We start from the raw sequence: 14,074 nt of genomic DNA, 5'->3' as shown, positions 1-14,074 counted from the left end.
GTAAAAAACTAATATTAGTGGTAGGTCCAGATGAGATCTGGCAAGAATTTATCACATCAATAATTTGTAAAAATATTGTAAAATAGTTTATAGCCATAACATTACTTAATTTTCATTGATCTTTGAATCTCCGGCACTTTAATTTGTAAGACTTATTCCTTCTCTTATCTCATTAGTCGGAAATGCCAAAATGGCAGCTACAGCGAGGATGTATGTTACCGCCGTTGACCATCGTTGACTGCAGCTGCAAATTTGTTAATTTATTTGCACGTGTCTCACCTATTTTTAAATTCAGTTCTTTCTAATGAAAATTCATATTAACTCTGAGTTTATATTTGTAAGGAGTAGAAGATAATTATCTTGTAAAAAACCTGTCTACGTATGAACCAGACAAATCTTATCTGCATACCACTTGAATTTTCGATATTCCTTTTCTTTTTTCTTTTTTCCCATCAAATGAAGAACATGTTCTTCTGGAAATCCTTCGTGATAAACAAAAGGAAATTCAATTTGATTTTATGTGACATACTAATTTATAGAAAAGAGTCTTCAGTATATTATTTAAGAAATATATACTACTACTACTACTTTGATTAATAATTTTTCACATTTAAAGAAAATGTATTCAATTGTACGCATTCTATATATAAAAATTGGATCTGACACTTTTTCATAAATAATGAGTATTAAAAAAGTAATTTTTAAGTATTAAAACAGGAACATTTAATGCTATTTAAACAATGTCCTAAAGACATTATTAAATCAAAAAAAGGAAATTCACAAAAATATAGTATGTAGAGGACATATTTTATCTCCGTCAAATAATTGTGTAATCATTTTACCAGAGTGACGGAAATTTTTTTTTTTTTTTTTTTTTTTTGTTTTAACAATGATATTTTTTAGAAAATTAATAAGTTATTTTTCAAAAATAATTTTCTATAAAACTATCTTGTTTTTCTATATTTAGTAGCAACCGTAAATGAGTTGAAAAACAATCTCCTAACTTCTCTTATTTAGCCATATTTTTATGTTGACCAAAGATAATTTTTCTTTAACTCATTTTTATATTACTGTGAGATAGAGTTGTTTTCCAAAAATAATTTGTGGAAAGTCATGTTTTTATGTTAATTCCAAAGATAGTTTTTCTTCGACTTATTTTTTCTGATGCTATTAAATAATGGAAAACATAAAAAACTATTTTTACACAAAATTTTCCTTCGAAACATACAGAACAATAGACTTTAGATAGAATAGAATGACAATCATGTAAAGAATAAGGCTCAAGTATAGAGAAAAAATTAAAAACGTAAAGGAAGACCAAAAATTACATTAGTAGAAGTAATAACAAATGATATGTCAATTAATTAAGGAAGTAACAAAATGTATGATTTTTTAAATAGAATAGAATGAAGAAAAAGAATACATGTAGCTAACCTTAAGTAATTTGTTTAGGATCCATAGCTGGTCTCAAAATTTTGCTACTAAAACTTTGTTGTTGTATAATGTTAAATTTCTGATTATTCCAAAAACTTAAGCTATTGGGATATGATAAATTTAATAATGTAACCACACAATTCTAACATATTTTATATAATTTTTAAGTTTTCTTATATTGTTTGAGCATCTTGTTTGTGTAAATTCTCTTCTGAATAAAATTCTATTTGTAGTGATGGAAGTAAAACTAAAGAGTTAAATAGCTATTCCAAAAGAGTAGTTGTTATAGAATAGAATAGTCTCTTTTCTACTCTACCAAACATACCGTAAAAAGTGTTTGAAAGAATTCTTTTAAGACCTCAAATTCAATTGCCTACCAAATTATTGTTTTGCTTTCAGCTGTTGCTTCCAAGTTCCAACTACTTGCCATGAGGTGTGGAGGTTAGGGTTGAAGTACTGTTTAGAGTTTAGACTTTTCAAAAATAGTCAATTTGCTTTTATAAGCATAAAAACCACACTTACCGTTGTTTGAAAGTTTCTTGACTCTTTTTTTTTTTTTTTTGCTTCCTTCTCATCTCTAATTGTTCTCCATCTTTTTTTTCTTTTTTTTTTAATTTCTACTCAGACACTTCCATGTGCATATATTGTCACAATATAGTCACTATGGGATAATTAAATTGAATTGACCACGTATTAGGTTTTTTGGGAAAATAAGAGCAAACAATGTTAAGTGTTTTGTGCTTAGCGAGTAAATTGGATAAAATTTCTAAGCAGTGGCTAATACTAACCCAAACTTGAAGGTGGTTTTGAATTTACCTATACACTGAGGGACCACTCTTACTGAATTATATAAAATTATAAATATTTTGTCTCACTTTTTGTCACTTTTTGCATCCCGTTTTATGTTCTACCAATCCCAACTTGTAATATATTCATTTGACATTGCTGGAGGATAAAATAGAATACAAAAAGTGGGACAAATGACTTATATCCATATGTTTTTGTTTGTTTTATGTTTGTTGTTATTTAGGCTAATATTTATTATTGTTATTTAAACATTTTAAAAAAAGGGATTAAGGATTATGTTTGGGGAGCATAACTAATTTTGGAGTGATACTTCTACAACATTTTTACAATAAATCTTATGCAAAAAGCTATTATTGGTGGGTTAAAAAATAATATCAGTATTAGGACCAAATTAGAATTAATAACAACTTACTACATTGAATTTGTTATGAAATTATTATAAAAAATGTTATGAATGTAGCATTACTCTTATTTTTGTTCACCCAAATTTTTGTATTTCTCACAAAGTCAGGGGTTCAACATTTCTATCTCCCACTTTTTATGTTCCACCACCAATCCACTTTTTGAAAGTATAACATTTAAGTAATAAATAGGAAAAGAGAGAAAGGGAGAGCAGGAAAATACTAGGTTCATGGAGTAGAGAGGAATATAGAGAAAGGGTGAAAAAGAAAAGACTTGGTCCATGGAGCTGCAATTTGATACAAAGACATGCATTTCCCTTGCAGTGCTTGGTTTCATTGGATTGTTACAACTCTTGTATAATGCGCTGGTGGCGAAGCCAAGGAGGCTTAGATCTTTGCTAAGCAAGCAAGGCATCAGCGGACCACCACCAAGTTTACTACTCGGAAATGCTATGGAGATGAAGTTGGGCCAATCCACCGCAGTGAAGGCTCACACCGGCGAACCCCCTGTCTCCCATAATTGTGCTGCTTCTCTCTTTGGCTTCTTTGATAAATGGAGGAAGCAATATGGTATTTCATTCATCAATATCATGTCATCACTGTCATCATCATCTCTATCATCTACATTTGCCTTCCTTTTTGAATATTTTATGTTAACAACAATGACAGTAATTATAATATAAAAAAATGTTAAATTTTTTTTTACTACGCTATCATTATCATCTCTCTATCATTCATGTCACCAAAACTCATTACTGCCATGCATGATATTGTTTGCTTCATTGCTTGTCACGCCATAACTCATTATTGGCATGTATGATATTGTTTGCTTTGATTACACAGACCTCACGGCTTAAAAACGCGTCATATTAATTAGAGTCCAAGGTTTCCATATAAGATCCCCCTAGCTAGGAGATGCGGGACTCCATCAGGTTTTAGTTCTTTCCCCACCTCACCCTACTCGAGATCTTTTGGCATTTTGGGTTCCCACAATTCATGCCTCCCTTTTTGAATATTTTATGTTAACAATAATAACAATAATTATAATATTAACAAATGTTAAAACTATTATGAATTCTACTATAGTATATATATATATATATGTATGAAAAAATTTAAAACCACACCCTTTTATGTCATAACTTTCCCACAACTTTAATATGGTAGTGTTAGTACAAGATGAAGAAAAAGTGATGAGCCTATATATATGAATAAAAAAAACAAACAATTAATCACAATCTATCACATAAGTTAATTGTGAAAAAGGGTATGATCCTAAAATTAGTCAACATATACTTATAACTAATTAAAGCATTTCCCTTATCAAAAAAAAAAAAAATTAAAGCATTTCCATTTGATGTATGTTTAAACAGGTGAACTATTTACCTGTTCTCTTGGGAACTCACAAATATTATTCGTGACCCAACCTGACATAGTGAGGGAGATAACCACATGCACATCCTTCGACTTGGGAAAGGCATCATATCAACACCAAGTGCTTGGACCATTGCTCGGACAGGGCGTTTTAACTTCAAATGGGGCTGTCTGGGCACATCAGAGGAAAATCCTTGCACCTGAATTATACATGGAGAAGGTTAAGGTATATAATCATTATTTCAACCAACAATTTTGTTTACCTCTAGCATGGTAATTCTTTTTTTTTTTTTTTTTTAATTGCTAAAATAACCAGTTAGCTATTTATGTGATCCTAAAACCTTGTAGGGAATGGTGAACATAATTACCGAGTCTGCAATCACAGTGGTAGACTCATGGAAGAGTATGATTGAGACACAGGGTGGAACTGCAGACATAAAAATCGATCAGTATATGAGAAGTTTCTCTGGAGATGTTATCTCGAAAGCCTGTTTTGGCAGCAACTATTCCAAAGGGGAAGAGATTTTCTTAAAGCTGAGACTTCTCCAGGAGGCCATGTCCAAGTATGGTATAGGTATAGTGGGTCAGCTCCCTGCTATGAGGTATGAACTTTACTTCTATTAAATTCATAGTAAGTGGCAAAGATGCACAAGTATGGGTATGGTACGGGTATGATGCAATACGAGATAGGTCATACAACAGTTCTTAAAAATCTAGAATATGATATGGTGGAGATATTTATATTACTTACTTATTAAATATATTTAGTTATATATTTTTAACATATATTAATTTCAGAGTAATAGTAGATGATAAAGTGAATCTATGATGTGTAGAATACAAGTCAAGATCCAAACAAAATTTTCTTAAAAAAAAAAAAGATAACTAGTTAGATAAGTATTTAATATTGAAACTAATATATAAAAAATATAATAAAAATTCTTATGAGGTTGATCTATCTCTCACTATTAAGGGGTTGGGTTAGAACCATATCCAAGCTTTTGTTTTTTCTTAAAAAAAAAAAAAAAAAAAAAAAAAAAAAGACAAAAATAAAACAATTGGGACAAACATGTAGAAGTATCTTAAAAGTATCTAGTATAATACATATCAGGTATCCATGCATCTAAGTTAGTGGCAAAGTTATAATATTTTTTTTTAGGAGGGTCATTCTAAATATATCATTAAAATTTAAATCCACAAAATAATTCATACATATACACACACTTAAAACATGTCTTTAACATGATTTATTATGTAAATTTTATATAATTCAAGAAATTTTATATAAAAAAAGATTTTGAAGTGACACTGAATGTTTGAAGACATCTTTAAATTTATAATACTTAATTTGAATCATGAATGAATCCTTTTCAAACGAAGGGCAGCATATGTGACGAAAGCTTTTCTCTAACTAAATATTGAAAAAAAAAAATGACTCATTTCAACTTATTTGTATGTTACAGATATCTCCCCACAAAAGGCAATAGGGAAAAATGGGCGTTAGAAAAGGAGATCCGCAATTTGATACTAGAGGTAGTGAAGGAGAGAACAAAAGTTGATGCTAATGAGAAAGATTTATTACAAATGGTTCTTGAGGGCGCCCGGGATAGTAACTTGAGCCAGGAGGAAACAGACCGCTTCATCGTTGACAACTGCAAGAACATATATTTGGCTGGGTTTGAAACCACTGCAGTTTCTGCCACATGGTGCCTCATGTTGTTGGCTTCAAATCAAGAATGGCAAGAACGTGTTCGTGCCGAGGCTCTCAGTGTTTGTGGAGGTGGTATTCCTAATGCTGATACGATTCGTAAGATGAAACAGGTCTTGTAACGACTAGTACTACTTAAAATTTTACACCAATATAGATGCTTATGCATGCATAGAGAATGTAGACATATTTCTAACCCCATATATCAATTTGCATCTGCAGCTAACGATGGTGATTAATGAATCATTGCGACTTTACCCTCCAGTAACAATTATGTCAAGGGAGGTCTTCAAGGACATGAAATTCGGGGACATTACTGTCCCAAAAGGTGTTAACATCTGGAACATGGTGTGTACATTGCATACTGATCCGGACATATGGGGACCAGATGCATTCAAGTTCAACCCAGATAGATTTGAAAATGGAATTACAGGTGCTTGCAAGCTTCCACACCTGTACATGCCATTTGGAGTTGGGCCTCGAGTGTGTCTTGGACAGAACTTGGCTACGGTTGAACTCAAGATACTTATCTCTCTCATTTTGTCCAACTTCGCCTTTTCTCTCTCTCCCAAATACACCCATGGACCTGTTCTCAGGTTGGTTCTAGAGCCTGAACATGGAGTAGATCTCTTGGTGAGGAAGTTGTGAGCCATGAATTGTGTTTGGGTTGGTCCAATAATAAAGTAAATAAATAATATATACCTGTTTTATTTAGTGTACTAACTTCTCATGGGACAATAGGCTTGAAATAATGAATAAGATCTTCTGCTTCTTTTTTCTCATTAGACTTGTTGAATTTGCAAGAAAAGTCAAAAAAATAAGGTCTTCGCATCGTTGTGGAAACTATTCATGAAATTGCACGATGCACGAAATATGTAATTATTTTATAATGTGATATAATATATAATTTGTTGTCTGAAATTTGTTGAAAATAATATATATTAAGATTAATCATCTTGAAGTAGACTCGCTTAACCAACGAGGTATTCTATTGCATAAAAATTTTCTCATCTGGCCTCCCTTTTCTTTTTATATTGCATATAAGCATCATCAAGTCTCTCTAAAAATTCAACAATTTCTTTAGGTATTTTCATTGTTTTTTGTTGTCTCTACAAATGCATATTTTTATTTACACTTTCTATCTCAATTGTTTTTTGCATGTTCAAACTTTAAAGTGTGTTTAGTTAATATTGTTCTTTTTTTTAAAAGATGGGCCATATTCTTCTACCTTGTGTCATAGTGGCTTATGTTTTCTTAAATTTTCTTTAGTAAAACTAAACTTTCTAAACTTCAAATTTATTATTTTTGTGCATTTCAATGGTTGTTTTACTGATATTCTATTCCTATGATATCAGTAAAACAACAATTGAAATACATAAAAATTTGGCTTATTATTTTTGTGCATTTCAATGGTTGTTTTACTGAAATCACATTTAACTTTAGTCCAACTCCAAGAGACTAGGTACGTGTATGATTAGTTATTTTTATGTATTCAATAGTTGTTGTCTTACTAATATTTATACCAAATTATATTTAGAATACTATTTTAGATTATTGTATAATGTATATGATATGGAAGTTGTACATATAAAAAAATTAATTATTTTATTTTTTTACTTGCCCCTCATGACAAATTCCTAACTCTACCACTGCTGACCCCCTACAAAAAAAATCCTAAAGCCACCACTGTTCAAACGACTCAGGAAAATAAAATCTCCCAATAGTAATTTGTCTCTCCTCTCCCTCCACAAATTGACCGTTGATGTTTTTCCAAATGATTTTTTTTTGCTCAAATAACTTGTTTTCTCACTTTTCACATGGATTCTGACTTTGAGGCTTTCTTTTTTTTTTTCTTATTTGAGACTATCAAACACCCAAAAATAGAAAATATTATCCTAATTTAGGCCTATTTTCATGAATAAAATTTCTCGTTCATATGATGTTTTGGAATTACAAGAAATATTGATAATTTTTCGTGAGATACTAACAACAACAAAAATGTATTATGACACATTTTCATAGTCATAACAAAACACATGAAAATGAGTTAGTTCTTCATAAAATGTTTCTTGAAAATCAAGTCATTTTCCATTAAAAAAAAAAAAATTCTAGATTTTTAGAAAACGTTTCCTCGAAACAAAGGGATCATAAATTTGGAGCACTTATAAATGCTACGGTTTCTACATTTTTATTCTTTCTTTTTAATTTTCTTTTGGAAAGAGAAAAGTAAAAGGCTTGGTGAAATAGCTTGGTTATTGTTCAATCTCATGGTCCACTCTATTGATGCATGTTAAAAAATATGAGCTCCAGCATATAGGAATGACAGCAAAGCGGGGAAAAAATGTAGAAACAAGAGATATGAATTTCCTTTGTTTGTTTGAAAAAAAATAATGGAAGGGAAGAAATTGTAATATAAACTTAGTACTACACCCTTGAAGCATTGCATATATAATAGATATACAAATTCCTCTATTTGGTTGAGGAAAACAATGCAAGGGAAGACAAAGTAATTTGCATAAATTTACTACTATGCTTTGAAGCATCATATATATTATTTTTATTTTTATTTTCTTTGGGCTAATTGCACCTTCCCCTTAACTATGGTACAATTGCATTTCCCCCTAAACTTAAAACTGAGTAATGTCCTCTATGATTTATTGGTAATAAGCATTTTGTTCCATACCATTATAGTTTTGTCAAATTAAATAGAAAAAAAAAATTTTAATTAAATGTCTAACAGAAATTTGAATTTTCTGTTAATGTTGAGGGGCAAAGAAGCGATCATAAGCTAGTTACCAATAGATCATAGGGATATTACTTGCTTTCAAAGTTTACAGAATATATTACAACTGTGTCATAGTTAAGGGGAGGGGTGGAATCTACCATATTTTCTCTCTATCTATTCATTTTGGCTAGTTCCAAATAAAAAGAAGATCATCATTCGTACCATACCAACCATTTTTAATTTCACTGACAATTATCTTTATGATTAGTACTTAAAGCATGATCCTGTCACCTGCTCAACAAGTTAGCAAGATAAGTACTGCATCTGTTTTTTCTTACTCTCTTTTTTTTGTTAACAAGGGTATCCTTAACTTAATTTTTACTAGGATAACATGCAGGACTATTTACAAGGATGGAAATGTTCTACTGAAACTCCAAAACCAGGGAAGGTTAGTACCTCTGCCGATTTGTGAAGTTTCTTGAACACCTTTTTCTTCATGTGGATCCATCCATTGCCCTGCCTCTCATTTGATGTCACAGAAGGTATTTTTTTTAAAAAAATTCTTTAAGAGAAAAAAATGTAAAAAAATTTACAAGCAAAAATGCATAATTTTGAATGGATGGAGGTTTTCTTATAATCAATTTTTTGAGCAGATACAAATTTCAATTGCCTAGGCTGCCAAACTAATGAACTGACAAACCTTCAAAAGGGCAGTCAGCCTCTGAAGCTGGGAAGTCTTCACATTTTCTATAAGCATTCCTATAATATTGCCAAAAGCAGAGAATATGGCAGACATGAATAGTGAGAGGTATGGTCTCATTCACAAGAAGTATGCTCCCAATCATAATGAGGTCAAGTATGTGTTTCTTATTGAGAGAGAGAGAAGGCTTTAAGTATGTTTCAATGGCAAATATATATCATACATTTTAGTTGATTTATAAGAGGCACAAAAATCTTAAAAAGTGAAAGGCAGCTTTTTGTGCAGGCCTTATAATCTTAAAGCATCAAGTATAAGGACCCAAGGCCAATTTATTAGCAGGAAGTGCTTCTCCCATCACCAAGCCTCACCCATACAGGAGATCAAATGTAAGCCTTAAAAGTTGATATGGACTCAAACCAATTGTCAAGATGCACCACTTCATTCACTTGCAGAACTTTTATTATATTGACTTAACATAGAAAATGCTAATTTATGCTTACCACTCTATCACAATCTCAAATGCAACTCCTAAATCTCACCTCCTGAGGTGGTAACCTTCAAAACTAAATTACAAAGTGTCAGCACTATCTTACAGAGTAGTATGCAAACCTCACCAACTTCAACTGTTAGTCAGCAATACATGATGAAAAATCCAAATTGATGAGGAAAATGTAAAAGGCTTGGTCAAAAAGGAAGTATGTTTTTATACTTTGACTTCCTCTTTTAATCCAGGGGGCAAGAAGGGCTTCCACCACCCTGATTCATACTTCGGGTAAGGTGCCACCCAATTTTCTGGTTTCTCAAACTCTAGATTGGTAGGATTTGAGGCTAATGCTTCTTCAAGACTTTCAGCGCTGAAGCTTTCTGATAAAACTCGATCCAGTCTTAATTTCATGAACCTGCCAAACCAAGTGATTACGGGCAGAGATAAATGGTGAGCAAGAAAAGATAACTGTTTTTTATTTTATACAAGGGTGGGGAGGGTGATTTCCAATGCACTAGTGTTATCAATAAATAAATTTGGAAAAAATTATACAATTATCATTACATTATTTATTTTGGAACTATGGAGTCTCCAAATTATATCAGTAAAACAAGTGAAAAGTTAGCACCCAGAGTCATGGCCCACTGATTAGGGTCTTGGTATGAGGTAAGTCTTGAGTTGAAACCTTCAGGGTGATGGAATGCCATTGGTTCAGCTTAGGGACAATTAGGATTTAGCCCCCACTGCCTTAAACCAGTAATGCTGCGGGTGGGATTGAGATCATACTAAGGCTCAACTCAATTGAGGGAGTACTTGCAGCCTCCCATCCCTATCTAGGCCCCTCAAGCATTGGTTCCTCAGTAGGTAGAGGAGCTATTATGGTCAAGCCTAGGTAGGGTAGCCACAATTGGTATCCTCACCATTTTTGTTTAGCAAAAAACAAGTGAAACATTGAGAAAAACTTGCCACACACCCAGGCACTTGGCTGAAATCATCAATTGCTCACTTAACAAGAAGGGAAAAGAAGAAAAAAGAAGTAGATATGCTTGGTGGAAACCTGGACTAAGAATCTCTATACTGCAATAGCATAAAACATCACAAGCATCTGCAACCTACGGTCTACTGCAAGCAAACAATCAAACAGCTTACCAACTGCAGTTTTTAATATCCTTTGCAAGTATCCCCTACATTTGTTATCTTGATTTCAAGAGCATGATACTGATGTAATTCTAGAAATTCAAAGCATTTTCAACTATCTATGTGGGAGTTCTATAAAAGGTAGGGGAAAGGAACAAAGAACAGTAGTAATTAGCACTTAGTAGGCAGTTGAGCAGTGGAATTCTTACGTGATCCAGAGACCATTGGTTGAAACCAGAGCAACAGCGGGTCTCCGTAATCTCTTAGTAATGTTAGGGAATTTATCCAAGAACTTTGGCTCAATCACAAGCCAGAAGTCCTGCTCTTTGTTACGCTCCCCATAGAGACGCAGCCGCTCAGACAAAAGCTCCTGGAAATGCTCCTCTTCATCCAGCATGAATTTTGCGTTTGCAACAACAAAATAATATTTGTTTGCTTGTTCCTGTATGGAAATATAAGAAAGTAAAACCAAATTAAATGCAGCGTTTTGGTCATCTCGCATGTTAAGTGAGATGATTTGTTGCTGAACAGATAAACCGAGTGAATTGGGTTATGGTCAGTTATGTGTTAAGAGGGAGAGGGAAATTAAAGCAAAACTAAGTACAGTTTCATAGGTGTTGTTCATTTGGTTCCCTAATTAAACTCAATCACATGGTTATATTGAACAATGCAGTGCAAGCAATGTCATTTTTTCCACAATTAAATTCAGCTAAATGACTTACTGGCCAATGCAAACACATTGTTGAATTAAATTGGAGAACCTAATATATAGCACCTAAGGAATTGTACCTAAGTTTTGCCCAATATATTATGTTTGGACTTTAGAGCATCTGCTTACAGCACAGCCGCACAGGTATATGACTAAATCAAAATGTATGAAAAAATATTACCGAAAGCTAATATAGGAAAATCAATGTATGAACACCCACATGCAAATACAAACACAAAATGCTTATATATATATGTTTCTGATATTTCAGGATCTGCGAAAGAAATACATAAAATACATGAGGAGCTGAGACTTTCCTAGTTGATTAGTAAAAAGATAAACAAGAAGCACAATGGGTAACAGAAGAAGAGACCTTGTCAGCAGTATTGGAAGAACTGAGTTGATCGGAGTCGACAGCTGCAACTGCTGTCTTAACAGAGGAAGATAAGGTGGTGCAGCTACTAGAATTGCCAAGAGACAGAAATCCCAGTGGTGAACAATAGCCGCTGCGTCTGCTTGTACTCCCTTTACCAAGAGAAAAAGCAGAAGCACCACTGTGTTGGGTTTGGGTTGGAGTGGGAACCTGAATTACCATGGAAGCTCGAGAGCCCAGAGAGAGACTCGTCACACTTAACATATTTCTCTCCTTCACCGCTACTTGTAAAATTATCTAAGCAAAAGGCTCACAAAGACGACCAAAAGACCGAGACATACATAGGATAACAGAATCTATCTTATTATCCAGTTATTATCTTCTTCTTGCTTTTGTTTTTGTTTTTCTTTTCTTCTTTTTTTTCCTTTTTTTTTTTTTTTTTAACTCCAATTATTCTCTTTAATTTAATTTTAAATATTTTTATTATTATTAATGGGAAATTTTGTTTCAATGATGAACTTCTTGTTGGCAATTTACTTTTTAGTCATTTTAATGATTCATCACAGAAATTGAAGACAATTTTTGAAAATTCATTTAATTAATTAGTAGTGAACCATTGAAAATTAACCAATTTACCAAAATATCCCTTTCTTACAAACTTGTAAACATGATAAGCATTACGAAAGCCAAAACTTGAAATTAGAAGCGGCTTTATTGGTGGTTGCATGTGGCTGCTCCGGCCTCCAACTCTTCTGCTTAACCGTTAATATTGGTGGTTGCATGTGGTTGCTGCTGGCTTCCAACTCTTCTACCTAACCACTAAGAGGTATTATTTATTTATATTTTTGATGTGTAAATATGTTGTTGAGGAAAGATAAAATTATTTAGTTTAAAATTTTTTAAAGGACCAGGTTGTTTATTTTGAATAAAATTGGTTACTTGTACCTAATTGTTTTATTGTTGGGCTAATTTTTTTAGGCTTGTATATTTTGTTTTAGATTTTAAATCTATAAAATTTTTTATGGCTTTTAAAATGAGAATAATACTAGAGTTACAAATTTTTTTTACAAATTGCTAATATAATGAGTGATTATTAGTAAGTACAAAAATGATATAAGTAGTGGTCTAAGTAGTGGTCCAAATTTAAACCAATAAGAATTTACTACTTCAACAATTTGTAAAAATGTTTGTACTATAATATTACTCTTAAAATAATCAATGATATTGTTAAGGGAAACAAAATGTAATTTTATAGAACAAAATTGCCAAAATTATTACCTATATATGTACACTAATATTTTTTAAAATATTTGGGCCCAAGGTCAAAGTCTCCCTTCGTCTTGGATGATCCGGTGCTTTTTAAGATGTTTAAATTTGGTCACTCTTTTTTTAAAGCTGAATGTGAACTCGAGTTTTATACTGAACTAAATTATGTTCAAGTTTATTCTTAATTTCCCAAATGAACTAAAAAGCTTATTAACGAAATTATTAATTTCGTTGTCTTGGTTTTTTTTTCTTTTTTTTTTTTGAGAAGAAGTTCATTGAGTTGGTTAAGTTATAAGAAGCCTATATTTATAGGCTATATTAATTATTGCATCATTTGCATGTGATATTTTAAAATTTCACTAACTATATATACTTTCAATAGCAATTCTTTTAAAGAAAAATAAAACCAAAATGCATATTTTAACAATTTATTTTTAAGTTGCACCTTACTAATTACCAAAAGTATAATCTTAGTGTTTACAAGAAAATTCTTGGTACTCTCAGAGTATGAAGAAATGGTGCTCCCTCCTCTCACATTTATGGTAGACTTCATCATAAATTTAATGAATGGACCCCACCATGAATGTGAGAGAAGGGAGCCCCATTCTCCGTGAGTACCTAAGAATTACTCGTGTTTACAAACATATTGAACAAAGTTTAATTCATTCAATAACTGAACCTTTTAAGTACAAGCAATTTAAGCGCAAGCTTGATACGTTTAGTTAACGAATGAATCAATGAACTCACCATTACAAACAACTTCACAGCTATACTTCCCTAATCTTGTACCTATTTTAAGCGAGACAAAATCATACCTAAACCGAAACCCACAATACTCAGGGCAGCAGAAACCAACAGGAATGACCCAACACTATAATTCTTTCAATTATTTATTTCAGACAAAACATGTTTTTTTTTTTTTTTTTTTTTTTTTTTTTTTGTGAATAAAAAAGGGG

General features: G+C 32.0%; 2 protein-coding genes across 2 annotated transcripts; one reads left to right on the top strand and one right to left on the bottom strand.

Moving 5' to 3' along the window:
• The first annotated feature begins 2,817 nt into the window (after positions 1 to 2,817).
• Positions 2,818 to 6,506, top strand: LOC126726483 (cytochrome P450 714C2-like). The gene is made up of 5 exons (XM_050431747.1): positions 2,818 to 3,212; positions 4,016 to 4,242; positions 4,365 to 4,618; positions 5,480 to 5,837; positions 5,947 to 6,506. Exons 1-5 carry the CDS (start codon positions 2,924 to 2,926, stop codon positions 6,370 to 6,372), a joined length of 1,554 nt encoding a protein of 517 aa, XP_050287704.1. The 5' UTR covers positions 2,818 to 2,923; the 3' UTR covers positions 6,373 to 6,506.
• A 3,063-nt stretch (positions 6,507 to 9,569) lies between these two features.
• LOC126726473 (uncharacterized) lies at positions 9,570 to 12,206 on the bottom strand. The gene is made up of 3 exons (XM_050431739.1): positions 11,853 to 12,206; positions 10,980 to 11,212; positions 9,570 to 10,048 (listed from the first exon to the last, which is right to left on the bottom strand). The coding sequence occupies exons 1-3, from the start codon at positions 12,114 to 12,116 to the stop codon at positions 9,853 to 9,855; spliced, it is 693 nt and encodes a 230-aa protein (XP_050287696.1). The 5' UTR covers positions 12,117 to 12,206; the 3' UTR covers positions 9,570 to 9,852.
• Positions 12,207 to 14,074: the final 1,868 nt, after the last annotated feature.

Source organism: Quercus robur, chromosome 1, assembly GCF_932294415.1.
Source record: "Quercus robur chromosome 1, dhQueRobu3.1, whole genome shotgun sequence".
Lineage (NCBI taxonomy): Eukaryota > Viridiplantae > Streptophyta > Magnoliopsida > Fagales > Fagaceae > Quercus > Quercus robur.
The sequence above is the reverse complement of the archived record's forward strand: the minus strand, read 5'-3'. Positions and strand labels throughout refer to the sequence as shown.